This window comes from Melanostigma gelatinosum (assembly GCF_949748355.1).
Source record: "Melanostigma gelatinosum genome assembly, chromosome: 7".
Taxonomy (NCBI): Eukaryota; Metazoa; Chordata; class Actinopteri; order Perciformes; family Zoarcidae; genus Melanostigma; species Melanostigma gelatinosum.
The window spans coordinates 18,366,222-18,394,003 of NC_136640.1; the positions used below are offsets into that span (position 1 = coordinate 18,366,222).

Here is a 27,782-nt window from a genome sequence, read left to right on the forward strand (position 1 = left end):
AGTAGTTTTAGCACTATCATAAATACCCATATTGTGCACTACTCCTGTGAAGGGTAAACGTGTGAACATGCCCTTGTAATCGGCACATGCATGCAACTACATGTTCAAGATTAAAAAAGGCAGTTGTCTGAATGCACAAGTAACTACTATGTATTAAATCGAAGAAAATACATAAGATGGGGTTTGATAATTGCATTTACATCACTGAATATGAATTTTCCTGCTGCACTTGTATATAATGCACTGTGCATATCTTTAAGGAAATATATTTCTACATTATATTTTGTGTTATTTCTTCTATCCTCTCAGAAACCTTCTGCAGGCACCACGTGGCTCAATGCCAAACTTTGTGTATCATCTCTGTAGGGAACCACAAGTCTGAGTAACAATTTGGATTTTTTTCTTTTTTTCCATTGCATTTCTTGAGGCTTTATATTTTAACGTAGACGGATAAAGCATTTTTAAAGAGCCTTGACTCTTTAAGAAGAAATTGCATACTAGGACAACGGCCCCTCCCACCTGTCCTACCATGTCGGTGTTGAAGACAGCGCTGCAGGGCCTGCTAATGTGTGTGAAATACCATCCCTGACATAAATGTTATTGACAAACTTGGCTGGACATTTGGGGCAGTGAACTGCCAGCATATTTAATGCATATTCATCTCCTTTATCCCACTGGTCTTGCCAGAGCACCCGAGCTGTGTCATCTTGCCACACTCCAGCTACCACCCAAATGTATAGTGACACTGATTATGCAAATCTGTATCTTGTTTTCCCCCAACACCTGCATTAGGAGCTTGCTACTTTATTGAAGTTGAGATATGGCTCTCACAGTGAGGAGCCAAGTGGAATGCAGATTTAAAAAAAAAAAAAAAAAATGTATAATCTGTGGGAATCTTTTTGCATTTTTGTTTTATACATTTCATAACAGCTCTCATATTTATGGGGGATCAGATGAGCGACTAGCTTTCATGCTCAGGTATAAATCTTGCAGGATGGAAAAGGGATTAAAGCTGAAATAAAAGTGTGAATTTGGGCATGTCGTGGTCAGACAACTATATCATTACACCGTTTGATATGATTTAAGTTTAATTTCACAGTGTGTGGAGCACCTGAGTTATTTGTAGAAAGAAAAATATATACACTATGTTTGTTCCCATGCTTTTCCTTTAAAGGGTCAGTTCACTTCCTTACTGATAGTGGTATTTATCCATACAGATAGTTTTGGTTTCATTTCACATTGAAATTGTATATTAAACACATTCAACAGCACCATATCGCTCGCTCTCTCTCTACACATATATACATATTTTCTTTTTTTTCATGAACCGGTCTACCACATTGTATATGGCTGACGATACTCTCCCACTGGGCTGAGAGTTGCTCTCGCTGTTACCAGGCTTTATGATTTCGCTCAACCTCTTCTCAGATTTGGCCCATATTGCCTAGGGTCAGCCATTGAATACTGTATATGCAGTGTGTGCTGATCCTCCAAATTGCCATGTGTGAAATCCGTCCCACTCGCTCCTGGGGGAGTAGTCATACCACTCAAAATGAAACTGCCTCTCGTATCCTCCCCTTATTCTTCCACTTCGCTGTTCTCTCTGGCCGCCTCCGTGCAGTTGTGAGGCTTTATAGTGGAAGCCTATTAGACAAATCTTAGATGAATGCTGCGGAGGTGCTGTGATACCAGGTTGTCAGAGTGCTCCACAGTCTCATATAAATATATCAGTCATGCTGGCTTGGAGGTCTCACTGAATTGTATTATTTTCCTGTTTTTGTATAAACGCAGTGGAGGGGGATTGTTCAATTGCATCAGGTTTTATAGAAAATGCTTCGTTAGATTTATTAATAACCTCTGTCATAGTGTCTCAGCCAATGTTGGGTTAAAGCTATTCGGAAGTCAGATATGATTAGAATCTATTTCCATGCATGAAGTGGCTTTCTATCACTTTTAACTATGATGTGCTCAATTTGAGCATCTGCACATTATCATATATGAGTTTCAGCCTAAACACCGGTGTCACCTGTGCCTCTCCTCATCTCGTCTGTCACAATATTTTTTTCCGTTCTCCACCTGTGATGTTCTACAGGCGGAATGCAGCCTGCCCTCTGTCAAATCAGGGAAGGAAGAGAAGGGGGAATAAAGGAAAGACAGGACAGAGACGCTAAATTGCATTATGGCTATTATGCTGTCGTGGTATATTTCCCTGCAGCTGGCGGAGCAGCGCATGCGCCTGTGGGTCTTAATGAGCCTGCGTGGAGGGACCTGTGTGGAAACAAAAGGCTGCACTTGTCGGCCATACCAGACCCCTCCACCCGCCCCCTCGCTGCTCCCCCAGCCCTGAGCGTGACAGACCAAGAGCAGAGCGCCGGTCCCTTCCTGGTGGCGTGATTAGATTGGGGCCGAAGTCTCCAGCTGGCAGGCCTGTCTGTGACTGGAGGCGGCCGTCCCCAGCGCTTGTCACGAGCTGACACCTCTGACAGGCAGGGGACAGCTTCAGCAGACAGGTTCATTAAATGGCATTTTTTACAGCTGGGCCTCCAAAAATGAGGGCTGGGCTTTGTCAAACCTCCAAGTCTACAGGGGCCCCTGCGTGTTGGTTTAGACCAAAGCTTTGTTGTTATGACAAATTTTTTGATCGGGGCTGTTTGAAATCCGCTCTTTTTTCTCCTCTTTAGCCTCTCTTTTGTTGACAGCTAGCCCTTTGGCCTGCACTTTGTCATGGCAGCAAAATGTTCACTTAAGCTGGGTAACAAGAAACAGCCAATGCTAAAACAATATTATATTGATGATCAGTTGCCATGTTATAACTGTTTTAAATATTTTCAGTGACAAACCTGTGTAAACAGCATTGTTTATTATTTGCTGGGTTGTTTGTTACATTTTGTTTATAATACATGATATAGAAAATATAGAAACTTGATCTGTATTCAAATCACGGCTCACTAGTGCCTTGATGGAGTAAGCTATTGTAACCTTCCCATGATGCATATCTGTATGACTTGCCTTTAAGCATTGCACTCAGAAGACTACTTCCACAACATCTGGCTGAGGGGCGGGGTGGGAAGGGATAAAAGCGACCCTGCGTCCTAGTGAGCTGCTGCTGGCCCTCAACAGTGTGCCTGCAGCTCCATAGCCGTCCCTCCATCTCACCTCCCTACCGCTCTACTCTTTCTCCATTCAGCACGCTGCCTCCTCTGGGCCCTGCTGTCTCTATGACAACTGTTTGAGTTGGGGGGTTGCAGAGGTGTCAGGCAGGGCATTACTAGGAGGAGAGCACCAGAGATGCTGTGCTGCACATCCAGCATCTCCACCTAATCCAATTTTAATTGAGCTCCAGAGATTTTGGATGTGGCACGGAGGTCGAGCATGAGCTATTCCAGGGAGAAATTAAGGCAGCCCGGCTCGCGCTGCACTCTTCCAGCCTGTCACTATTTTAAATGAGCATTAGCATCAGACCTAACCCAGTTGAACATCTCACTCTGGCTTCCCTCCCTCCCTGCGTACTCCACCTCAATCACCCCCACACACACATACAGACACCGACACTAATGTACTGTAGGGCCTCACCTTCTTACTATACTGTTATATCTTTATTCTCTCTCACACACACACTCTCTCTGAACTGAACCTATGTGTGATTATAACCTGGGGAGTTGATGAGGTTGCTCCTCGGCTCACACTGTTGGACGAAATTGTTCAGTCAAATGGAAGTGAGATGGCAAGAGGGGAGGAGGTGTGTGAGGGGACCATTCTCACCTGTCAGAATTGTTTTTTTTATGTGGACCTGCAGTCCCAGTGGTGCTGCATGCACTAATGATCCTTTGTCTAGTCTCTCTTCTCCTTGCATGGTGGTTGTTATTGATTATTTATGTGTCACTAACCCAGAGGGTCCTTTTTTGACCACTTGAGTTGTATAGACCCCCTGAAAAAGTGTGAAACACGCAAAGAGAATCTGTAGAGAGTTTCATATTATGTAGAAAAGTGCCTTGAGATATAATGTCTCAGCAATGCTGTTTTACTCTTGCTTTTTTTTTAAATAAAGAATGAATGAACCGGTATTGGTGTGATATTTGTATTCCAATTTGAATAAAACTGGTGGAATAGTTATTAAGAATTCATTTTAGTAGCCTTATGGTGAGAGGAATTTGCTTGCGAGCAGCATGTTTTAATCCCAGTGGTGAAATAATGGGTATACTAAAGCACCAATGTCTCACCAACTATTGCTGTGGTGCCAATAAACAAGACGGTTCACAAAGAAGTGCTGAAAGTAGTAAACCAATGTTAAACACTGATCTCTCCTTTGTAGAATTCTGATCAGGTCATATCTACTTGGAAAACACAGTTGGCTGACCGATTGCTTTTGTGTCCATGTTGCAACAAAGCAATGGCTTAGTTTACACCAATACTTTGATTCGTTCAAATAATTGAAATCATAATCTTAGCGCTTGCCAGTGGCATTGTAGAGAAACATTACACGATCATCAAACAGCCTGTTTGAACACTTGACTTATCATATCTGTAACATACATGCGTTCTTATTTTGTCATAAGCAGCTTTAACATTGAACACAATGAACTGGACAGTTGTAACCTGACATGATCTCTGGTTTTATACAGCTATTATATCCTGAGGATATTTTCTCTTCTTTCTCTGCCCTTCTAGGTCTTAGCATACACTGAGGGTTTACATGGGAAGTGGATGTTCAGTGAGATTCGGGCAGTATTCTCCAGACGCTACCTCCTGCAGAACACAGCGATGGAGGTCTTTATGGCCAATAGAAGTAAGTTGAAGTGCCAATTACAGCTTTTCAAATCCATGCTTCTCTTGCTCTTCATCGCTAAGAGATATCTCTCACTGTTTCCCAGCATCAGTTATGTTCAACTTTCCTGACCAGGCCACAGTAAAGAAAGTGGTCTACAGTCTTCCTCGAGTGGGAGTGGGCACCAGCTATGGACTTCCACAGGCCAGGTGGGTCATGTATGCCGAAAGAAAAATGAATTCAGTGCTGTTAAATCTTTCCAAGTTTGTAATTCCTTCATGTTGCCTCCTCTGTATTGTGTGTTGAAGCATTTGTTCGGCTTAGCCTGCAGCAGAGTCATTTGAAGTCCCATTGGTCCAGTTATTGAAGTGGATGTGCGCTGACCCTGACTGAACTGACTCAATTCTCTGACAGAAGACTTGCAGGCAGGCCACTGACCACTCTCGTGGTGCTAACAGGCCCATTTATACACTGCTACAAAACAAGCTCATTTCCTTGAGGCTTCTGTTAATTGCGTGGATTTGAAAGCAAGCCATCCTGAATTAACACAGAGTAAAAATGAACCTACCTTTCATGTAATCTACTGGAATCAAAATTGTGTAATTATGAATGCCGTAATTGCCATAATTATTCTCTAATTTCCTGCTTGACATTTTGTGCATGCTTTTCATCTCGGTATGTTCATTCTGAAACGGATGTGCTAGACAAAGAGCTGGTTATCAGCTATTAAATGTCATCATTCTTGTACCAGTTTTCTGCGATGTAGCCAATCCTCTGGATTTAAGCATTGCTTCATACAGAGTTAATGCTCTTTCCTTTTACATTTGTAAGAGTATAGGTTTTTATAAAATTGCAACTAACACCAATCTTCTAATTCCTGATTTGTTTTTCAAATGTTTATTTTCCAGGCGCATCTCCCTGGCCACCCCTCGGCAGCTTTTTAAATCCTCCAACATGACCCAGCGCTGGCAGAGGAGAGAGATCTCCAACTTTGAGTACCTCATGTTTCTCAACACTATATCCGGTAAGGACTCATATTGCTTTACAATGATGTTATTCCCAAGAGAAACTCTAGACTTTTAGTTTGGAAATAGCTGAAAGTATGGAAATTATATACGGTATTCTCTTTTTCACAGCCATCAATGAAATAGATTTTGATTTGTTTTCTTCCTTATCCGGGGAACATTCACAACCAGTGAAAGGGTGACGTTTTAATCTATTATCTATGTGAATCACTTCACCATTAGAGTCTTAGACTTTAAGTTTTGCTATCATGATCAATAAACTTGATGCGTCAGTGGCACTGAAAACATACTATAAGTGGCCTCGGGTTTGTCGAATTTGTTTAAGAGTCCACGGTAACCTTAAGTGGTGCTCATAGCGGTATACTTCACTGTTCATGTGAGTGTGCTGTTTGAAGCAAAGAGCAGGCGCAGCAGAGTTTTCCAGATAATTAGTGCCTGGCTTTGTGAGAGCGTACACATGTGTGTCTGCGGAGTTGAGAGGTTCTGTTGTCGACTCTCTGATCTGAACTGCAACTAACAGGGAAGGCGAGAGCGACTGCACGCTACTCTGCTCTGAGAGGTGTCATCCTCTCTCTCGCTGCATATTCATGCATATTTATATTTAGCCCGTGCTTGAGTTCGATACATTATTGTCAGCTAATTAGATGTAAGGCAGAGAGAAAAACATGCCCAAAAGTCATTAAGAATCCCTGGTAATGACCTGGGCTGACAGGGATGTCAGAATAGTGTGGGGCGGCAGACAGGCGGGGGGGGGGGGTGAAGTGCTGGGAAGAGGTGCGAACGGGAAGTGGTCTTCTAATTAAACACTATTCCACTGTTATTAACATCCTGCCACCCCAACTCAGGCCTCAGCACCATCAGGTCGAACCACACCAGCACACCCAACTCTTCTTCCACACTCGGCATAGCTTTTCACTATGTGGCATTAACCTGGGTAATTAGGCTCTCTAGCCTCCCTCAGACCCTGGATATTCTGCAAAACCTTCCCATTGACTAGCCTGTCACGCATTATCACTTGCTCAGCTAGATTTAGATTATTTAATGCCAACCTGCTGCAGTGCAGGAGTGGGCAGAGACACCATTGCTGGACTGGTGTAAGTTGATACAATTTTGAAGGTATTCATTAAAAACTGTATGGCTCCAGCAAGCAGATTCAGGATGAGTTTTTCCCATTTCGTTCTATTGCATAATATTGTGTACTTACGCATGGGCTTTCATATAGATGTAATAAAACAGTATTTATTATTCTGACCTTATAGTTGACACCTCTTGATTATACCTTGATTTGAAATGCTCAAAGCTTTGAATGTGCATAATAATGCATTTTATTTGTAACGCACTTTTCATTTAAAAAAATCTCAGAGTGCCGTTATTAGATAGAGATTGATAGATTGTCATCTTCAGAAGGCAATGTTCTTTGTCTCATTGAACTTGTTGATCTCAGGTGTTCTTGGACTGTTGTGAAAATGTAATATTATTAATGTTAAAGCATGAGTGTCTCATTTCCTGCATTGGACCTTGTAATGATGCAATAATGTGTAACTTTCAAGAAAATCACTGTTTCTGTATAGCGCGGTACACTAGTCACCATCAACAATCTACAAAATAATACATCGTGTGAAATGTTTGTGGAAAAGACATGGAAATTTTTATATTACATTAAGAAAGGATGCCATAGGCATGTGGTTAGACCTTAGAATTAGTTCTGCTCCCTTTTACAATTTAGATTATAATATTTTCTTTGTGGGTAAAACAAACTGTTCTTGCCTTTTTACTCAATTCGCTTTGAGTCTCCATTTTTCGTTTGATTTACTACCAGTAGTAAACATTCCAACAAAACCATCAATAGCAGCCTTATCCCAATCCTGGATTACAACTGACCACCACCTGACCTCACAGCTGAACCAGTATCATCTTCAAAAGGAGAATAGAGCATTAATGACAACATGGTAGATGCTCGTGGCTTTTCCCATAGATTTCCCATGACACGTTTTGCCATCTGAAAACCATATTGTTGCTGCGAAAGCATAGAGGAAATTCACATCTGGCCAATCAGGGCATCAAACTTGCAGTGACATTTCAGGCATTTGGAGTCATGGCCCTCAAAAGAATCTATATCCCTCAAATTACATCAACTCCTCACAACTTAGATACTTATGTTTTCTATACACTTAAAGACCGCCTCCCTAGGCCTCCTGTTGTTCCCACAGTCCATTGATAAAAGTACACTCGGCAGGAAAAGGCATGGGGAGCACAGAAAACATTCCCTCATAGCAAAGAAAGGTTGCCATTAGTTTGTGTTTCACTGGCAGACGCCATATGAGACAGGAAGTGCGTCTGATTGAGGGCTCTGAGATTGGGGGGCTTGTTGGAATGTTGCATGCTGATCCCCCAATGTAACTGAAGCCTCAAGTGTACCTTGCCCCACTTTCAACCCCTCTGTTCCCTTCCAGTCCTTCATCACTCACAGATTTCCGTCTGCTCTGTGTGTCTAGGGAGGACATACAATGACCTGAACCAGTACCCGGTCTTTCCCTGGGTCCTCACCAACTACGACTCAGAGGAGCTGAACCTGACCTTGCCAGGGAACTTCAGAGATCTCTCAAAGGTACCGAGGCCTCTTGGCCATGCCCCTCAGTATGACAGCAAGATGGGGAGGGGGAGTAGCTGCAGCTGACTCTGACGGCAGGGGATTTCCTGACTGTAGAATGATATCATATTTAATGGTTAACGAATCATGTTCAGAATATAAACTCATGAGATGGAATGCAAAAGTGGAAAATGCTGATTGAAATATTGCAACCCACTTATTAACTATTGTCTCAGCACATAGTTTGCACTTGACTGTAAGCTTATCGTGGCTTCCTGGTTTCTGCATTAGAGAGGCTTGTACATTTTATAGCCATATGTGCCTTGTATAGTAGACACCAACTCTTTCAGAAAGGCGGCTTTAGATGCATCGTGTAACCCAATAATAATTTTCATGATCTCAGGAGGTCTGGGCCATGTGGTTTAAACCATTATCACCACGTTAAAGTTGTTATAGTTGATATGTTTATATTAGCACTATAGTACATGACTACTTGTAAGAGAAAGGGCTCGCTCGTAATGATGGACCCACTGAGAACTATGACCCAACTCTGCAGGTCCCCTCATGCCAGACAAAGTCAGTGACTAGCTGGTCAACACATTGGAGCATTTAGCTCCTTAAGAGCCAGATACTTAAGACAGGAGTTGATAAAGAGCAAAACAGAAGTAAAAGAAAATTGAATATTGGATTTACATTCCCAGGTGGCCATCCACCCGACTCCAAATGAATGCTGATGTTGCTGCGTATCTGCTGGATGTGGCTCGATGAAAATGTTTTCTATTGTCGATATTCTGCATATCTTATCATAGAATAGATTTTGTCCAGTGCAGTGCACTGTGTTTGATACCAGACTCTTCGTATGTGTAAAGGAAAAACTTCAATAACTAATTTCATTCGTTTTTAATTACAGCTTGCTCTGAAACAGTGTGGTCACATCAACACTATAGGATTCATATTGAATCATTTTCCAGCCTTAATTTGTACAACAGATTTTTACACAAACGTATCACATACTTTATTATTTAAAGACTATAGCTGGTAAGTGTATTCATAAAACATTGTAATTTAATAATTTAAGTTTCTGCTTGAATGAGACTTTCAAGGTTGATGAATTGATAAGATCAGGTCATGAGCACAGTGTTGCAGTGAAAGTCTTTCTAAATGTGGCTCATCAAAAACGCATCACGATGTGCAGCAGCGAGATTCCTGCGAGCGCTGCCAAATCACAAGAGCTCAGACACAATGACACTAATGCCCCACAACCCTGTGAGATAAAGTCCAGCATTATGTTTGCTCTGCCTTTGACTGAAGAGTAAAAGGCAGCACAAACGGTGGCCTGGTTTACTTGTTTACCACCCCCGCTTCGCTTTCTCTGTCTCTTTCTTTCTCTCTCTCTCTCTTGCACATGCAAACTGCAGCTCACTGACCTGAAAACAGTCGCATTCCTGTCTGAGCTCTCTCTCTCTCTCTCTCGCTCATTTTATCGCTCCCTCATTCCCCCTTGTTTCCCTCAAAACGCCAACATTCTGACTGAGAGAATCACTTCGCCATCTCAGCTCTCAACAGTTTGTATCAATTTTCAACTTTTCAAGGCATGCTGTGTGCTGTGTTTTGTAGTGGGAGAGGAGGATAACTTTGAAGTGGGGAAAAAAAGGTTACTATGAAACACTGGACGAGTTTGAGTGTTGTGAATTTGAAAAATGAGCACCAGCCACTCTGGAGCACTTCTTCGCATTTCAGTAAACTCCGAATTTTTTTGACTAACAGCCTAGATGTGTGTCTTGCCACCGTCATCTCAGCACTGCTTTTGGTGGCTCCAGCCTGTGGGCCATCCAGGTGGACTGATGGGCTGTGTGGGTGTGTGTGTGTGTGTGTGTGTGTGTGTGTGTGTGTGTGTGTGTGTGTGTGTGTGTGTGTGTGTGTGTGTGTTTGGGGGATGATCAGGGCTGAGCCATGTGCAAACCTCCTGCCCTGGGGAGATAGTTATGTATTGTAATGTATTCCAGTGACATCCTCCCATGCTGTTTACAGGGCTGAGCTGCCTTTATTAGCATGAGTTCACAGCCTGTGTCTCCTGACAGTTGTCCTTGGAACCCCATGGCTGTTATTGCTCCAAAAGTTCACAGCTAGTGTAGCAGGGAGGGACAGAGGCCCCCACACTTCTCCTCTCTGCTTGGTCTGCCCTTTTGTTCAATTATGGATCAGAGGTAGCAGCACAGTCTCTAGAGACTTCTTCGTTGTATATTAGGGCTGTGTGTGTCTCTCGGAGGTGTATGTCCAGTGGGTGTGGCTGTGTACCACACAGGCTGTGTGTATGGTAACAATCATTTTTTTCATTCAACAAAAAAAGCCCAGATTGTTGAATATTCATTGTGCCAACCACAAACAGTTGCACAATAACTTTGCTTGAATAATACAAGAACAACATTATAATTTAAACAACTATCTGATTAAAGATGAAGTAAATAAAAGGACAAATCTAACAGACAGTTTTCAGTACTTTGATGCAGTTTTTGATACATGGTGCTACAGACACATCAGAATGTTTCTGTTGCTTGTAGTGGCTACTACGCTAAGCTCTTTTTGTCCATTTTCTGTTTTAATTTGTCTATTTTTTTTCTGCATTTCAATAATATAATCTACTCCAGAGCTCAATGAGCTGCAGCATTATGACTATAAATTGTCATATGATCTTCGGTCAATATAAAAGTCAAAGCTAAATTGTTATTGCAGCTAAACACTACAAACTGAAGCATCATTCATACGATAAATTGTTCTCAAATACTCCCACGCTGGCATTGCACAATGTGTGAGGCTTACTTTCCCACAGATCAGAGTCATACCTGTGACCTGTTTGTTAATTAGTTACTGCCACTTGATAGACAGCATTGTTCAAATTGCCGGAGCTCTGTGCTGATCTTCCAAGTAATATCCTCCCAAACCATCTGCACACACCTACAATTACCTGCTGGTTGGGCATTCAGTCAGCTGTGAACACTGCATTGCTTTGCCTCGGGCCAGAGTTGTGCATATTTGGATGTCAGACACATTCATGCAGTGAAGTGTTTCATTCGATTCTAATGATTATTTCTTGATAGAGTGACAAGTGGATGATAGATAGGGGGAAGCCAATCTTCCTCATAGCTGTTAAATGATGTGAAATTCATTCAATTGCATAAGAAGGCAAAAGAAGCAGCTATGCAGCTATGGTTGAACACTGCTTCTTCACCCACTGACTGAAATGTAGATGTATTCTTTGTAAAATATCATTTCAGAAGACAGGCAACAGCAAAAAGTGAAACGAGCATTTCTCAACCCGGGTCATTTAAAGTGTTAACTTAAATGACTGGCATAATATTGCTCATGTTAATTTACCCTGGAAAGCATACTGTGAATGAGCTGTGCTGAGATAGAGAAACCTTTTTTTAATCGGTTTCCTTCTCAAAGTCCCTGCTGTGGATCTCATTGAGAGCTGAGCAATGAGACACGCATTGAGTAGTAAACACAGAGCATGGTTGTTGTGAAGACCCCCTCCACATTTTTCTTTCCATAATGGAGCCTTCTTCACCTTCACTTCCACTCCAGTCAGGCTGTTTGGAAGTACATCTGCTTTATCTTGAGTTTGAGCAACTTGATTGCATTAGACTGGAGCTGCACGCAGCCCTGCCTCTGAAAAGGCAAGCAGAAATGACCGTGACTTCTCCTGACAGAGCACCATAGCAACATACTGTAATGTAATTACTCTTGAAATATAAAATGCAATATGCGTCTCTTTGGGAGGTAGCTTAGATGCAACCAAACAAATGGCGCTAGTCTCTGCACACTCGTTCACCAGCAGCTGTGTTCATTTCCTGCAGTTGGAAAGTCACACCAGAAATGATCCTGATTGAATCTGAAGCCAAATCTAAGTTTGATCATACTTTGTTTAGTTGTGTTGATGTATTTCACTGGGTCATGTGTTATACAAGAAATTAACTCAGATGGGAGCAAATGTGGAACTGTCTGAAGCAGTTGTTTTCATTGTCTTGTACTTATGATCAGTGTGATATGCCATGCAGGGAAAAGGGAAGAGGTGATTATTCTTTGTTGAATAGAGGTAAGCAAAGCCTGATCTGGAATTATTAACAGATGTGGCTATGACAGAAATAAAGGTACTAAAAGACTGCTGAAGTGCTTATATCTTATCATAAATATGGTTTTATTTCCAATTGCTAATCAATCAAACTTTCTTCTCATATTTTAGTCAAAGGCAATTTGACCTGAATTTGAGATTTGTATACAGAATATACATCTTATAGTATGTTTCTCTATGGCCTAAGCTGCATACTGAGTCTATGTGGAGATATACAGGATTTAGACTGACCTTGAAGTAGTCTTTTTCTTTTTACATTTTATTGAGTTTGCTGTATTTTTGTTATATAACAGTCAATTTCAGCAGTGTTCAACAATCTGCCATCTGCAAATTCCCTTTACGATGACAGCAACCTGTGACGAAGAATAACTCTTCAAGGATATAGGTGAACTGATACAAGTTTTGCCATGCAGTCAGTATAATTATCCTGGCTCACCAACAACACACATTTTCAAGAAAACAAAATATAAGCATAACTTTTTCAAGTCACATAGAAAACTTTTTATTTCACGTATTACTATGTTTCTGCTTTCACGGCTGAAAAACCCGAGGACACCGTGAGAACATTTTTGCCTCATTTATGTAGCACCAAAAAAAAGAATGAATAGGACATAACTTGTCAGCAAACATGTCTTCACATCCCTTCCTTGTAACTTGGTGTTTCATTTTAGAAGTGTTTGTGGTCACTTAAGTCTCAGGAAAGGGTTGAGAGGTTGGTGGCAGCCAAATTGAGTCTTGAATTAAATGTCTGCTTTTAATATCCATTTAAGCACAATTGCATTTTTCATATTACATACATACATATCACAGACTATGCTAATATAGCTTAGTCTAGCTAATATAGCTTAGTTTTCCCCAGCTTTTTCTGGTTCAATAATATTTAATTAAATGGGCTCGACAAACATTTAATAACACTGTAAATCAAAATATTAGCCATTTTGTAAGTTTAAGTTCTAATACCTGTTATGTGAATTGTTTACTTATTCCTCGCACGGATTACGATTACCTGCAGCTGTGTTTTCCTTATTCCTCTCCCTCTGTCACATGTATTATCTGGAGCCTTCATACAGCTGCAACCGGCATTAGTTACACTCGCGGCGGTTTTACAGAGTGCGAGACGTCTTGTGGCTTGCACCCCGATCCAGCTGGGCCAAGACTTCACGTGCAAGGCCATTATCACCCCATAAATCTACGCAGATCTCAATAAACTTCTCTTTCAGTCTTTTCAATTGTGCTAACACTGATGTGGACTGCCATTAAATTCGAAGGAAGAACCAAAAAAAAACTGGCCCCATTTCATCTTGACTTAGAGCTTCAGGCATGTGCACTGTGCCACACATGGATATGCCTATATCTTCAAAATGACCAAGAGAGTCTGTCTGTCGCACCGAGGTTGCATACAAACGAATAGCCAAAAGAATAATAATGCAATTTTAATCATGTTAGAATAAGTGCATTTGTAATTGAGGGCTTTTCTTTTGTTTCTTCTGACCTCTGAGCTGCAGCTTTCAGGTGGAAAAGCTGCCATTGATTACATTAGCAGTCTCCCTTTCCCCTCAGTAACTGAGTCAGTGATACTGAGTATATTAATATTGACTGCCAATATGCCTCCAAGGCTCTTATATTGGACAGGGTGATTGAAAAGGCAGGGAAAGCAATTTCTTCACCACTAAGCGTGTGTTTAATGGGAGTAATTGTGTTGCCTTAAGAACATATGAAAATGAAACAGCCCCCAAAGGGCAAAAACCCAATGATGGTGTCAGTACAATATTGAAATTATTACTGAGGCTGCGGTTAAATAATTCACTATGCAATCCAAGGTTTGGCCTAACTATGAAATAATTGCATGGATGTCAAATAAATATTGCAGTAATGTTTAAAAAAAATATATATATATATCTATATTTATATCCTCTCAATAATTTGGCAGCAGTTCGTCAAATGCAGAGCAATGAATAAGAGACTTTTTATGATCATAAAAGGCTGTTTTTTTAGCAAATGGGTTTTCCTCTACTTCTTGACGATATCTATATATTTTTTTATAAGATTCAAAAGTTCACTAATGATTTAATCCTTTTTCCATTATTAGATTGCACTATATTGTATATATCTTGGTAACTCCCAGTGCCCAGTAGCTCAGAAGGGCTCTGCACACAGATGGGAGTAGCTGTGCTGAGTAAAGTGTTTGGCTCGGTGGGTGCGCTGGGTGTAAATCAGGTCAGCCTGGGTTAATCCACATGGATTACCCACAACATTTAGCAGGAGGCGCGCATATCTCCTCCCTCCATCCTCGGCGCGCCATCCTGCTCACCCCTGCCACCATACCCTTGTAAATTTCTGACAGAAGACAGCACAACAGGACATTTTTAGGGTTCAGGAGAATAATGGGGTCTGACGGACAAATCCCAGAGTAAAGCTCCTTGACTGCCCTGAACTCTCCCCCAGCCTGTCTGCCGGCCTCACCACATGTAGCGTAATGGGGAACTACTTTGACTCTGCAAGTCTGTCTTAATTAAACTCAATTAAATTTTCTATCCTATTTCCTTGTTCTGTCCTAACAAAAGTAATGGTAAGGCAGTAGTTTATGCTCTGCACCCAACTTAATATTATTACCTGTAAATCATAGTAGAAGTACCGTAGCTTCATTTCCGACTGTGGTCTTCAATACATTTCGCTGCAGCCATGCGTTTGGACCATCACATCAAACACTATATGATGAGATTACTGGCAGCAAATTGTCTGTCACCAAGCAAAAACTCTGCCGCTATATATACAAATTACAATGATGCCTACAAAGCGTGGTACAAGAAAAAAACGACCCTTCACATGGTATGAGCAAAACATTCATTTTCTGTTTTTTTGCACTCTAATAATCTATTTTACAAGTATATGGAGTGCGCATTTCCAATAAGTCTTTCATGACTGTCGTTTAGCCACATGATCATTAAACTTTGATTTACATGGAAGACTGGTCATGAGACCTGCTGTAAGTTGTAACGTTTTCCATTTTGAGACTCAAAATAGATCAGCACTGGGTGGTTCATGCAGAAGACCGTGCAGAAAAAAACAAGCCAGGTCCCTCTTGCATGAGGCTTCGAGTGTAACTAGTGTGGTTTTCCAATAAGTAAGTCAAATTAATTGCATTATATGAATAGTTCAGTACTGATGTTTCATAAAACGTTACAGTGAAGACTGAGTTTTTTCTGGTTTTGGAGAACATAAGAATGTAGATGGTACATTGTAAAAACAAAAAACTACTTTTCCATTTCAAAGAGACCGATCTTCATAATTTGATACAGTATAGATTATTCCCAATTACTACTACATATTCTATGATAAAGCATTGTCTTGCACTGACCCACAGAGATCATTTTGGTGATTTGACCACAAACCAAACTCCTTAAAATGCCTTGTGGTCTTAACCTTATCTATGTAGTATCAATTGTAATTTTTCAGAAGTGTACATGGTTTTCACTGAAAATGAACCGCAGCCCCTGCTTCCAGTATTTCAACAAGCCATATATTGGAGCAGCTACACATAAAGTGACGTTTTTACGAACCTGATGAAACTGTAAGTTAAGTCAGACTGTGTGGTTGTGATGAGAACAAAGAAAAGACCTCATATCACTTCTATTATAAAGTTGTCACGCGGGCTTACTGTTACTCGATATACATTTTAAAATCCTTGAACTTGTCTATAAATCACGACTTGTCTTTTACTATATTGTTAACATGCTGCCAAGATACGCGCCTGGTATAGTACTCAGATCGACAGACTTTCTGCTGCTGAACCAAATACCCACTGAAGCTTCTTTTTTTGTATCCAAACCCACAACAGTTTAAGGATAGGAAGTGGAATAGGAAGAAAGATACATCGAGGTTCCTTATTCCGTTTCATGTCAGTTGGTTAATCACTTTGACAGTGTACTGTAGTTGCTGTGGTTTGTTGTAATATATTGGGCATGATAGGTATTACCGGTAATACAGATAGATAAACATGTGCTCATTTCTATTTGTGGGATAATGTGGTATCAGCAAATTAGGTAGGGATACATTTCCATGAACAATCTTCAAACACCATTGTTATACAATATATAGAAGTGCATATCAAGCTGAAGTTTGCCTTCACAAGGCATATGACTTAAAAATCCTTACAATAGGAAATGTGTCCAATTTCTTCAGGGTTTCTATGAGGGGAAAACCTTTGCTTTACTTACACAGGCAAATAAGGAGAATATGACTTATTTGCAAGATCTTGACTTGATATTTTCTTGTTTTCTTTCCAGCCTGTTGGTGCTCTGAATCCGAAGCGTGCAGCATTCTATGCTGAACGTTATGAGACTCGGGAAGATGACCAGACACCACCTTGTCATTACAACTCCCACTACTCCACAGCTGCCTCCACCCTGCACTGGCTTGTCAGAGTAGTGAGTAACTCACTCCTTCAACCATCTTCACACTCATTATTTTAGCGTTTTCCAAATCCCCAAATTAGTCAAGCATCTGAATAGGAATGAGGTCTAACCCACATCCTCAGACAGCTTTTCATTTTTGAGTCTGCATTAGTTGATTGTCACTTGTCAGACTTGATGATGCTGTTACTTTGAGGTCTGTCGGTTTCTGCACAGGAAACAGCTCAACATCTCAATTTGATTGGGCCTGAGTTAGACCAATGGCGCTCAGAAAACACATTTCACAGGCCAGTAAACCGGCATATGTGAACTAAATAAAGAGTGGCTGGGTAATGATTTACAGAGGCTGCTCTGACAGGTTTATGTGTTTCAGGCAACCTAGTGAACGCTGGAGACATGTCCATCAAGGTTACTGAGCACTGTCCTCATTTACTCTGAAAGAGAAGGAGGAGGCGTACACACTCTAGCCCATTCTGTTCCTCACAAACAGGCCCTTGTAACCTGCATAGCTTCTTTGAGTTGGTGCGCATTTGATTTTGAAATCAGCTTATTATTTGAAAGAGCTTTGTACTGTATTTATCCTCCTCCCTCATCATTAGTAGGAATGGGCTGATGAACCGAGGGAGCTCCCTTGACAGCAGTTAGATTGGCCTCTGTGGTTTTTTTCCCCACAATCCCTTTCTTCCTCTGGTGAGTGATCCATCCGCTCCGACCGGCGGTGGTCGCCATCTCAGGCGGAGAAAACCGAATTTGAGCCAATTATCATTATGGCTTACTGTATCCAGGAAGAACACTAATTAATTCTCCCCCAGGCTTGGATACAATGAATGACTGATCTCTACAGAGATCCTGTAGTCTACCGCAGAAAAGAATAACATTGAAATAATGCTCGTAAGTCAGAATATTTAGATGTATTTTAATAAGCCGCATGGTAATCCAGTAAATTCAAAACAGTGCTGATATTTTCATTATGTTGATTATGATGGTTACAACTGAAATGAAGACCAAGAGGGTGGAGAACTTTAATCTTTGTAATGTCTTATTTGCTTTCTCTGTAGGAGCCCTTCACCACGTTCCTCCTCAGTGCCAATAACAACAAATTCGACCACCCTGACCGCACCTTTTCAGCCGTTTCCCGCTCCTGGAGAAACTGTCAGAGGGACACCCATGACGTAAAGGTGAGAATCACAAGAAAAGCGATAAGTAAAATTCATGTTTACATTTATAAGGATACAAAGGTCTAGAAAAGCGTTCCCTAAAACAAGTGGAAGTCAAATATGTGATCATTATCTATTATCTATATATTTCCTTGCCAGACGCCTTTTATAAGCTGGTGTTACGGACATGCGGGTATCGTATACCGAGGACAATGACAGTCAATATGTTGCACAATGTTTACAGTGTGTATAATTGGCAATATAACCATATCAAGCCTCCAACTCGCTATGCTCCCCAATGTGCTTCAAAACCACTGCAAAAATATATACCATTAATTATAAATGTCTCATCCAAACAGCGAATCACAAAGACCCGCATTGTACAGGAATACCCTAAGCAATTAGGAAGGCACATTTGATTTGTCTCATGCAGAAAACAAACCATCTCAAAGGTAAACTGATCTTGTATCTGTGCATTCAAGCACTCATGAGTTTGAACAAAGGCTGTGTCTGAGAGAAAGACAAAGCCCTCCCACTGCAAATCCACAGAGCAGTCACCGAAAACGCTGAACCCTGCTGATACGCCTCCATTTTGCCCACTGCATAACACGCAGCAGGAATACGCACTGACCTCAAAGTGTCATATATTTCTAGCACACCCTGCATCGGGTAGTGTTGCCTGGGGCAATTAATGAAGCATTAATGACAAAACCGATTTAAAATGTAGTCTTTTATGTACGGACAGGGCTTTTACTCGCCAGGATGGGGGGAGAGCAGCCAACTATGTGAGACAGAGGCAGAAAGCTGCGAACAGCTGAATAGTCACAGCCACCCTGTTAACAAATACAGCCTACTTTCAACTACTTGTATGTCTGCATGCATTTGTTTTTACACACATTGGATGGTTAGTGATCTATTAGAAGAGGCATTGTACTGTGGAGGACAATGCTAACAGTATTTCATAATGTATTAGAAGCAGGAAAATATTATGCAAGCGCTTGTTTGGTTTACTCATGGTGCGATAGGGGTAAACTATGAGGCAATGCCACTTTAATGACTGCTTAGATTTAAAATGTTGCTCTAATCCTCTTCATTATAAGTTTAATGTCAGTTGTTTCTCTTATATTTCTTTCATACCTTTCAACCTAGTATTTAGGTTATTTTTATATAATCTTGAACATACTATGTATTAAAAGGGCATTGCTCAATATGATCATTTTCATTTTCATTTATGCCAACTGAAAGGCACTCAAACATATAGACAGACACACGAATGCCATGCACAGCCACAAAGTAGCAACTGATACTGAGCGGAGAGTCCGGGGTTAAGGTCAGCTCTGGCCCAGTACACCGAGCGGGCCATCAGGTCTCTGATTAAAAGGCAGCTTGTTTTTACCAGGGTCTCCCCTTCATTAACCCCGGGGCCTCCTCCAGCCGTAATGACGACAAGACCAAAGGAGGCTGAACCCCTGATGGGGATGACCTCCTAAAAGAGCAAGTCAAATGGAAACAATCCTGTGCTGACCAAACCCTCACCTCCTCGACCACCCCATCATTATTGTGCATCCAAACTTCTCATTTATTTCTATGTGCATACACAGCTAGTTTAAGCTGGCACAGCCACCACGGGCAGGGACAAACAGACTTTTCTTGGAAGTAGTGGGCACACATACGTATACTCTCATACATACACACAAACTGCCACTGTGCTGTCTGAAGGAATCCAGCAGCACTCCACCGGTGACAGATTTTGACGAACATGTCATTAAGGTGACACAGTGTAAAGCAATGGAGGCATGTGTGATTGACTTGTTAGCCCATTACGATGCTGTTGCAGAATTAATGGCTGCCATGGGAGGCTGGCTTGAAAACAGAGCTGGCAGTTTTAACAGCTTGGCGGTGAGTTACGACAGGAAGTTTACGAATAAAAAAAGGGGAGGGAAAGTGCGGTTTTGTGTATGTGAGAGACAGAGGGAAACCGAGAGGAATGGCTACTTTACTACCTTCCCTTTCGTGTGCGGAGGGTGAAATGTGACCAACAGCAGACCAGCAGTGTTATTGGCCGGTACCATGTCATGCTATTTTGTTCTGCCAAAACCCCGTGATTTATAGGGGCCTAAAAGCTCTGCACGTTATGTATCCCATAGGCAATATAAAACTTCAGTGTACTACTGAATTTGACAAACACAGCATTCATAAAACAAGCCTGTTACAAGGAGTTCAAATACTGGCTTGCACTCTCCTTTATAATCTCAGGCTAAGAGACAGACAACAGCATTTAACTTTTCTTGTGAGTATGTTTTCTAATGAGGACAGAGTGGAGGATCTACATTCCTCGTGTGCATATGCCTCATCGTGCAGAGGCTTTACTAACTCATCCTTTCTGAGCTGTATGATTGGGAGGATAAAGGGTCAGAGTGGGGACTGCAAAATCGCAGAGAGTATACATACAGTAATTTATGTTGCAAATGCCTTATCGTTAGAATTTCTTAAATAGCCATATCGGTAGTTTTGTGTGTTGAGCCCATTACCTATCCAAAGCATGCCATATAGTTTTTATATTAACTGCTTGACATTCAGGAAGCCACCATTTCATTTCTAATTGCTATGAAAGTTAAACCTGCGCTTCTTTTTTTTCTTTAGATCGGTCATCATTAAATATCATCTAAGTTCTTATTCTTTGGTTGCATCGTAATGCAGATGGAAGCAAGAGCTGTATGTCATACGTTTCTTACTTTCAAGGACAGTATAACATCTAAATTTACCTGCCAAAGAGAATTGTGAAAGATGTGTTTTTTTGGGAAAAACAAACCCGAATGACAAATAATAAGCAAACATAAATGTTGTGAGTTTTGGAATAATCTCTGATGTTCATGATATATAAATGGTTGACCGAAAGTTATAAAATGATACCTATTTAGTACTTAAATGTATAAATACCAGTGTGGTCATTCGACACAGGAGAAATTCCCAGAAATGTAGGAATAGTCTTCAAAACACAGGTAAATATTTGCTCTCTTCTTCAGTGTATGGAATCACACCAGGCTTTATGTAGGGGACTCTTTTACCATGCTGACTTCCCCTCTGCGGCGAGGTCCTGACCCCATCACAAGAGCCCAGAGACCAGGCAGAAAAACCCAACTCAGTTCCAGTTTCATTTAACACACATTACACCTCTGCCTGGAATAACTGGACTAGCACCTCTCACCGCCTTCTCATGGCCTGCTGTTAAGTTTGTTTGTGTTACCTTTCCCCTTGAATTCTCACTTCATCTCAGTGGGATACAGAGCCTTTTTTTTCTCTGGTTTTTCGTGGCTCTGTCATCACATATGTTATTTCTTGCACTTCGTTGAATTGTTGGGCGATTATATGGTGCAAATTGTGGTATTAAAAGTTGCGGTCTCGTCGGTGAGCTGTAAAAAATGTAACATCTCTCTTCTTTTTAAACGCAGGAACTGATTCCTGAATTCTACTACCTCCCGGAGATGTTTGTCAACAGCAACGGCTACCATCTGGGAATGAGGGAGGGCAGGACCATGGTTTGTGACGTGGACTTGCCTGCCTGGGCCAAGAAGCCTGAAGACCTTGTTAGGATCAACCGGATGGTAAGGTTTAGGCATGTGTCAGGCTAAAATGGTAGAGTTACTTTTGCCCAAATTATACCTGAATATGCTACTACTACCTTTATTACCCAAATATAATATTAGGAAACCTAAATAGTAATGACGGAACATACCACCTCATTATTGTCCATTTTCTGCTTTTCTTTGGGGTCTCTGCCCACAAAACATTACTTCTCCTTTTTTTCCTTGTCAGTTTAGGTTGCAGGACTGTCATTATTACCAAGGTGAATAATGACAGTATAATGATTATTGGCCCCTTCTTATACTCATCAGCAGAGACCATCCTCATTCACTACAGTATATGGCACACTACATCATGTCATGTTACATACAGTGGTGTATTGTTTTACTTATAATACACATCAACATAGCCCATTTTAGTACTAAACTGAGATTATACTGAAGGTCGGGGTTATGTACTTTAGATGTATTGTTTAAATGAATTCTTTGCATTTAGCTCTTCTGCCTCCATCTCACAGCAGCAAAGAAATCCATTTCCCCCTCTTCCTGCTAACCTTCCCATGCATCTGTGTCTCCTTGTCTTATTCATGAAGCGTCTAAGAAAGTGCACCGCTCAATACTAACACTGTACCCCTGACCCCAGTGATGTCACTAAAGGACAGGACTGAGGGCAAGTTTGCCCTACAATGTTACCTTCTGTAATGTCGGGACTCATCACTTTGGCAGTGTGCGGGGCCCTTTCTGTGTGTATGTGTGTGAACGTCTGTGTGTGCACGCTTGAAACAGACAGCCTATCAACATGTGGTCCACCACTACTCCCAGCAGATTTCAGGAGAAGGAAAAGGAGATCCAACATATCTTTTGCCGTCAGATAATCCTTGTTCTCCCTTTAATCTGGAATCACTTACTGTAGAAACTCAACAGCTCAACTCAATTTCGGTCAAAATTACATGATGAATGGCCACGTATGCATTCTGAATTGGGCTTGATGAGTAGTTCCTCCTTAAAACCTCAGAAACTTTAATAATACTGCTAGGAAGACACCGTTTCATGCAGGTTATGTTTCCTGAGGTTGGGGGCCACAGTGTTTTTGGACCAGAGGTTGAAAGAGGCTCTGGGAACACACTTGACCTTTCCATCTGGAGTGACAGATCTGGGCTGGTCTTATGTAGGTGACCTTTCCCTGTGCTCTACCCATGCGGCCTGGTTGAGCTCTATCTGGCTTGTATACCGGCAGTTTGGGGGGGAGGAGGGTAGAGAGACGGGGAGCTGTTAAGGGCATGTCTGCATCTCCAAAACAAGGAGAAAGGATGACTGAAAAAAAGGATTACAGTGGATATTTTCCCACTGTTGAAGGATACATGTGTGATTCTGCCTTGCATTGTTTCATTCGCAGACCAGTGTATTCAACGCCTAGACATTCATAGTCCTCCATATTTTTGTCTTTCTTTTGTTCTGATCCCTAGCTAGCCCACAGTCTCGCTTCCTCTATTATTTCATTTCTGTCAGTAAATCTCTCTCTCTCTGCCTCCCCTCTGTCTCACTCTTCCTCTTTTTCCCTTCCCTCCCTCTCTTTGTCCCTTCCTCCCTCCCTCCCTCTCTCACACTTCCCATCTTTGCATGTGCCACTTTCAATTGAAGTGATATGCCCTGTGGCAAACTCTGCCTCTGTGTGCTCGAGCAGGCTTTGTTGGTAATGGCTGTTATTCCTGACGGGAGGGGAGGAGTGTAAATTCCTCGAGCAAAGCCTTACACCAGGATGCATATCGGAATTATGTCGTACTGTGTTGTGGAACAATACATCAACCCCCGATTGCATGGCTTTCAATGGTATATTTATAATAATGATCAGCATTGAATCATATTCCAAATCTCTCACGAACACTCCCACAAGAAATCAAGTCTCCCTTTTAACGCTCACAAGTAATTTATCAATGTTGCTCCTGCGGATGGTTTTACAGTAAAATGGATCCCTGTTGGATTTGAACCAATTTCTTTGTCTCCATGCAAACGTGGTCGGCTGGGTATTTTCAGTAGACAGAGAAATGTGATATAGAGGCTTGTCCTGAGTTAATTGATTACATTAAAAGGAGGGGATACAGTTTATTTTTATTTTCTTTATTATTATTTCACATATAATATATAAATATTTATGCACAATAAAACCCTCAAATATTTATTTGTTTATTTGTTTAACTTAAGTAAAATCTTACAGCATTCATAATTAGTTTTAGGTGGTTGTATGTGATGTAATGCCCTGGTAGCTCATTTGTGTAAAAAGCAAAAGTAGGCTGTGTGTCGTTGTGTTCGTTGTTGTGTGGAAGTACAATTTGTGTTGTGTTTTGGCCCGTGTGCTGTGTGCTGCTGGTGTGCCTCTCACCTCTAATTGCCCTGTACTTCTCTCACAGGCCCTGGAAAGCGAGTTTGTGTCATGTCAGCTGCATCAGTGGATTGACCTTATTTTTGGCTACAAGCAGCGAGGCCCGGAGGCGGTGCGTGCCCTCAACGTCTTTCACTACCTGACTTACGAGGGCTCCGTCAAGCTGGACAGTATCACTGACCCTTTGCTCAGAGAGGTAAGGCACACGCACACCCACATTGCCATGGAGACAAAGTCCCTCCCCCCTCTCTTATTCACCATAGGCACAACTTCCTGTCTCTATTTGTCCTGGCATGTGCTGGAGCTCCGGGAGCATTCATATCACGCATCTGTCAATCAATTATTGTGTCATGCAAATGTAGCCCGTGAGAGAATTTGGCAGAGCTGCTGAGTCATCGAGTTTGCTTTGAGATTAGCATCGTTTTGTGATGACATGAGTTATTAATTTTCTCTTTCTCTCTCAGATAAACAGGAATCTTTTAATATCTGTCTGCATTTTTCATAGTTCCTCCTAACATTGGGGTTCTTTGCTCTTTTCTTCCTGGTGCTCAATATACTGTATGTTCCTTTCCTTAATCAGATCAATAGACCTCATTGAGCTCTTTGATCAATCAACAGAGGTCACTCTGTCAATAAATGAGGGACTGAATCCTTTTGTTCTTAACAAATTAATTGAATATCTATTAGCTCGGCTGTACTACTCGTGAATAGCTTAATTGCGTAGAGGGGAAAGGGGACCAGAGACTGCAGCAGCTGGCGTGCATTGTGGTACTTTCCAGTTTGAGCTTGTCTCTCCCTGTGATATCCACCATCTGCTGTCTGCAAAACAAGTCATTTATATACTGTCACTTCCAGGGGAGCCTTTATTTATCAAGTGACCACTATGCAAATCACCTGCAGAAGATTTGGCTGATCTAATTACCAAACCATATTGTGAGAGGTTTGGTTTCCATCATTTTGAGGAAGATTTAGGTGATGCCTTTTTTATTTAGCATATTTTGCATGAGGGGTTTTAGCTGTCTTACACCCTGCCTACTGTTACCCTGAGAGATGACAGTACTGTTAGTTAGTTGCACATTAGGAAGCCTGCTACTCAGACTCCCTAATTGTGCCCAGTTGATGTTGTCGCTATTGTGACATGCGAATGTATTTGTGCTGGAGAGAGAAATTGCCTCAGCTAATTGCAACTGATGTAATGCTGCATAATGAGCACTAATTACGACAAGCCTTCATACCTTCAATCATGTTTCTCATTCCAGATAGATTCTTCCTCTCCCTGATACATAAAGTATAACCTTGTATATCTAAACTCCATACACTGAAAGCAAGCAGTATCCTAAGAATGCATTGTGAGTAAGTCTGGACAGTCCAGTTAATATATAATAATTGTCTTTCCTTGCACAGAAGATTTATTAGCAATTCCAAATGAGATCATTGTAATTTTTTAACAATAATACTGAAAAAAATATAGTGTAGAAAATAAAAAAATGTATATTAACTTTCCAGTATTATATTAGATTTAGGTACAGTTTTACTGTACTTTGATTCTGGATTTAAGTTGAGCAATTTCCTTCACAGTCTATGGTAAAATGATTGATTGGTGATTTCTGCAGGATTTATCGTGTCATCATTCACATTACTTTTTACAACTCCTACTATCCCGCACAGGCCAGGTCTGTGAGCTGCATGGCTGAGTCAGTGAGGTGGAGCATGGAAAAATGCCAAATAAATGTCTCGCTAAGACCTGCTGGAATGTGACGATTGACTCCGGGATATTGATTCATTCTGGGCCTGACAGGTGAAGCTGCATATCTGGCATTAGTCATAACAATTAAGGTGTTTAAAATGTCAATAAATTGGAGGTCATGAGAGATAATTTCCGCCCATGTGTCAGATTGAAATGATGACACTCTCTGACACACCGCCGGGCCTCTGGTTGAGGGCACGGTGACAGGTCTACTGGGCACACTGCCGGAACAGCAGTCTTTCTATGCAATGCTCCTCCTAACAGCCTTCTCTTATGGGAAAACATGACAGCAACCCCTTGATTCAGATCGCTGTGTCACTCAGAAGTAAACAGACAAATTATTCATCAGTGGGACACTGTCCCTCCCGTCCACTCTGAATCGACAGAGACAACAAAGTGTGCTGTGGCTAGCCAATGAAGTGTTTGAAGTAGCTGAGGTATATTCAAATTGATTTCACTTTGATCTTCTCATAGTGATGGGACACATGTGTTTAAATGCTTGACCTTAATGGTAAGAAACTGATTTTATATGTATCACATAGAAAAGGAATCTGTGTACATTGTCATTGATGATAACTGCACTAGAGATACTCACATACTGGTAAACACATAGTTTGAGACATTTCTGCTCCCACATACAGTAGTGCGCATGGCAACTCCCAAACTGCCACTCAGGAAACCCCTCAGGCTAATTCTTTGTCCGTACTTAAGGATTTAAATAAATCCAGCTAAGCTAATAAAAGGATGGGCAGCAGTGTCGTCACATGAGGGAGTATCACAATTACACAACAATTACGTTCGTAGTTTGTTTGTGTATTGGCATGGGTCAGTATGGTTTCTGTGCTGCTTTATCTGTTTTTACAATCAGTTTAACGACTTAAAAGCCAGAATTAACGAATGAAAGCAATTTGCTTTTGCAATCTGCAGAGTCTGTCAAAGGGTTAAAGGTTGAGCAGCTTCATATTTGTACTAGCCATCGCTGATCTCAGGTGTCGTGACTCGGCATGAATCCCACGCTTCTTAGTGGGTCACTGCAAGGCCATGTTTGCATTCTGTCTGACAGAGCTGTTGTGTTGCTGCATTGCATGAGTGCACTGGAGGATGCTGTTGGGTGGGGGGGATCATCCTCCACGGAGGCTCTCTGTCACCAGTTTGGGAACCAGGCAGCAGATAGAGAAAGAGCTGCAGCCGCTCACCTCTGGAGCCTTTCGTTCATGCCAAAATCAGATGCCAACAAAGTCACACAGACAGACACGCAGACACGGTGTGTTATGATGGATGTTTGGTGCTCACCCAAGCAAGGCAGTTGTTGCTGGGAGGGGAGATCATCCAGATGGCTTTGGCAATAAGTATCACTTATCAGCCAAAAAAGCAGAGCCTGAAGTGACTTAAACTAATGAAATGCCTGTTAAGTGCTCTCCATCTCAAACGGAGATCGAGACACGTTTTTGACATACCTCAGAGAGGATTAGTGTTGAAGCACCTGAAAAATATTGACATGTTTTGATCATACAGTGGAGGAACATGTACTTGAGTTAACCTTCAACAAGTTAGACTCCCTTCCCCCTACACACAAAAACACAAACACATACGGACAAATCATTCCCCTTGCACTCTGGAAACAATTATTGGGTGTCAAGGTTGTCTACGACAACCAAATGGGGACATGCAGCTGCCCAGTTTCCCTTTTAATAGAATCATCACAAGAAATATGGTGATGCTGTCCACATGGCCTCCTCAGTCTTTCTGATCTTTGTATCAAATTTCTTTATTTGAACAGACATCATGACCCCTCACCCCAAACCTAACCTTAAATAGCCATAATGTCAGCTGCTTATTACTTGACGGACGGCGTTGTAAAGAAACACTGACCAGCACTTAATGGTTGCCAAATGTGCTCACCAACTCACATGAAACTTTCACTGCAGTGCGACAGCGCTCAAGCGTGTGGACAGCGCCTTTTTTGGTGCTGCAAAAGATAGGAAGTGAC

General features: G+C 41.5%; 1 protein-coding gene across 1 annotated transcript in view; it reads left to right on the forward strand.

Annotated features, from left to right (window-relative positions):
* Positions 1–27,782, forward strand: part of LOC306780247 (neurobeachin-like) — a gene marked incomplete at its 5' end in the record, with an annotated part of 185,287 nt that overhangs the window by 144,628 nt on the left and 12,877 nt on the right. Inside the window, 8 exon segments of the mRNA XM_079272545.1 lie at positions 4,669–4,786; positions 4,872–4,974; positions 5,674–5,789; positions 8,286–8,398; positions 16,799–16,939; positions 17,983–18,102; positions 21,534–21,686; positions 24,074–24,241. Coding sequence (XP_079128671.1) covers positions 4,669–4,786; positions 4,872–4,974; positions 5,674–5,789; positions 8,286–8,398; positions 16,799–16,939; positions 17,983–18,102; positions 21,534–21,686; positions 24,074–24,241 — 1,032 coding nt within the window.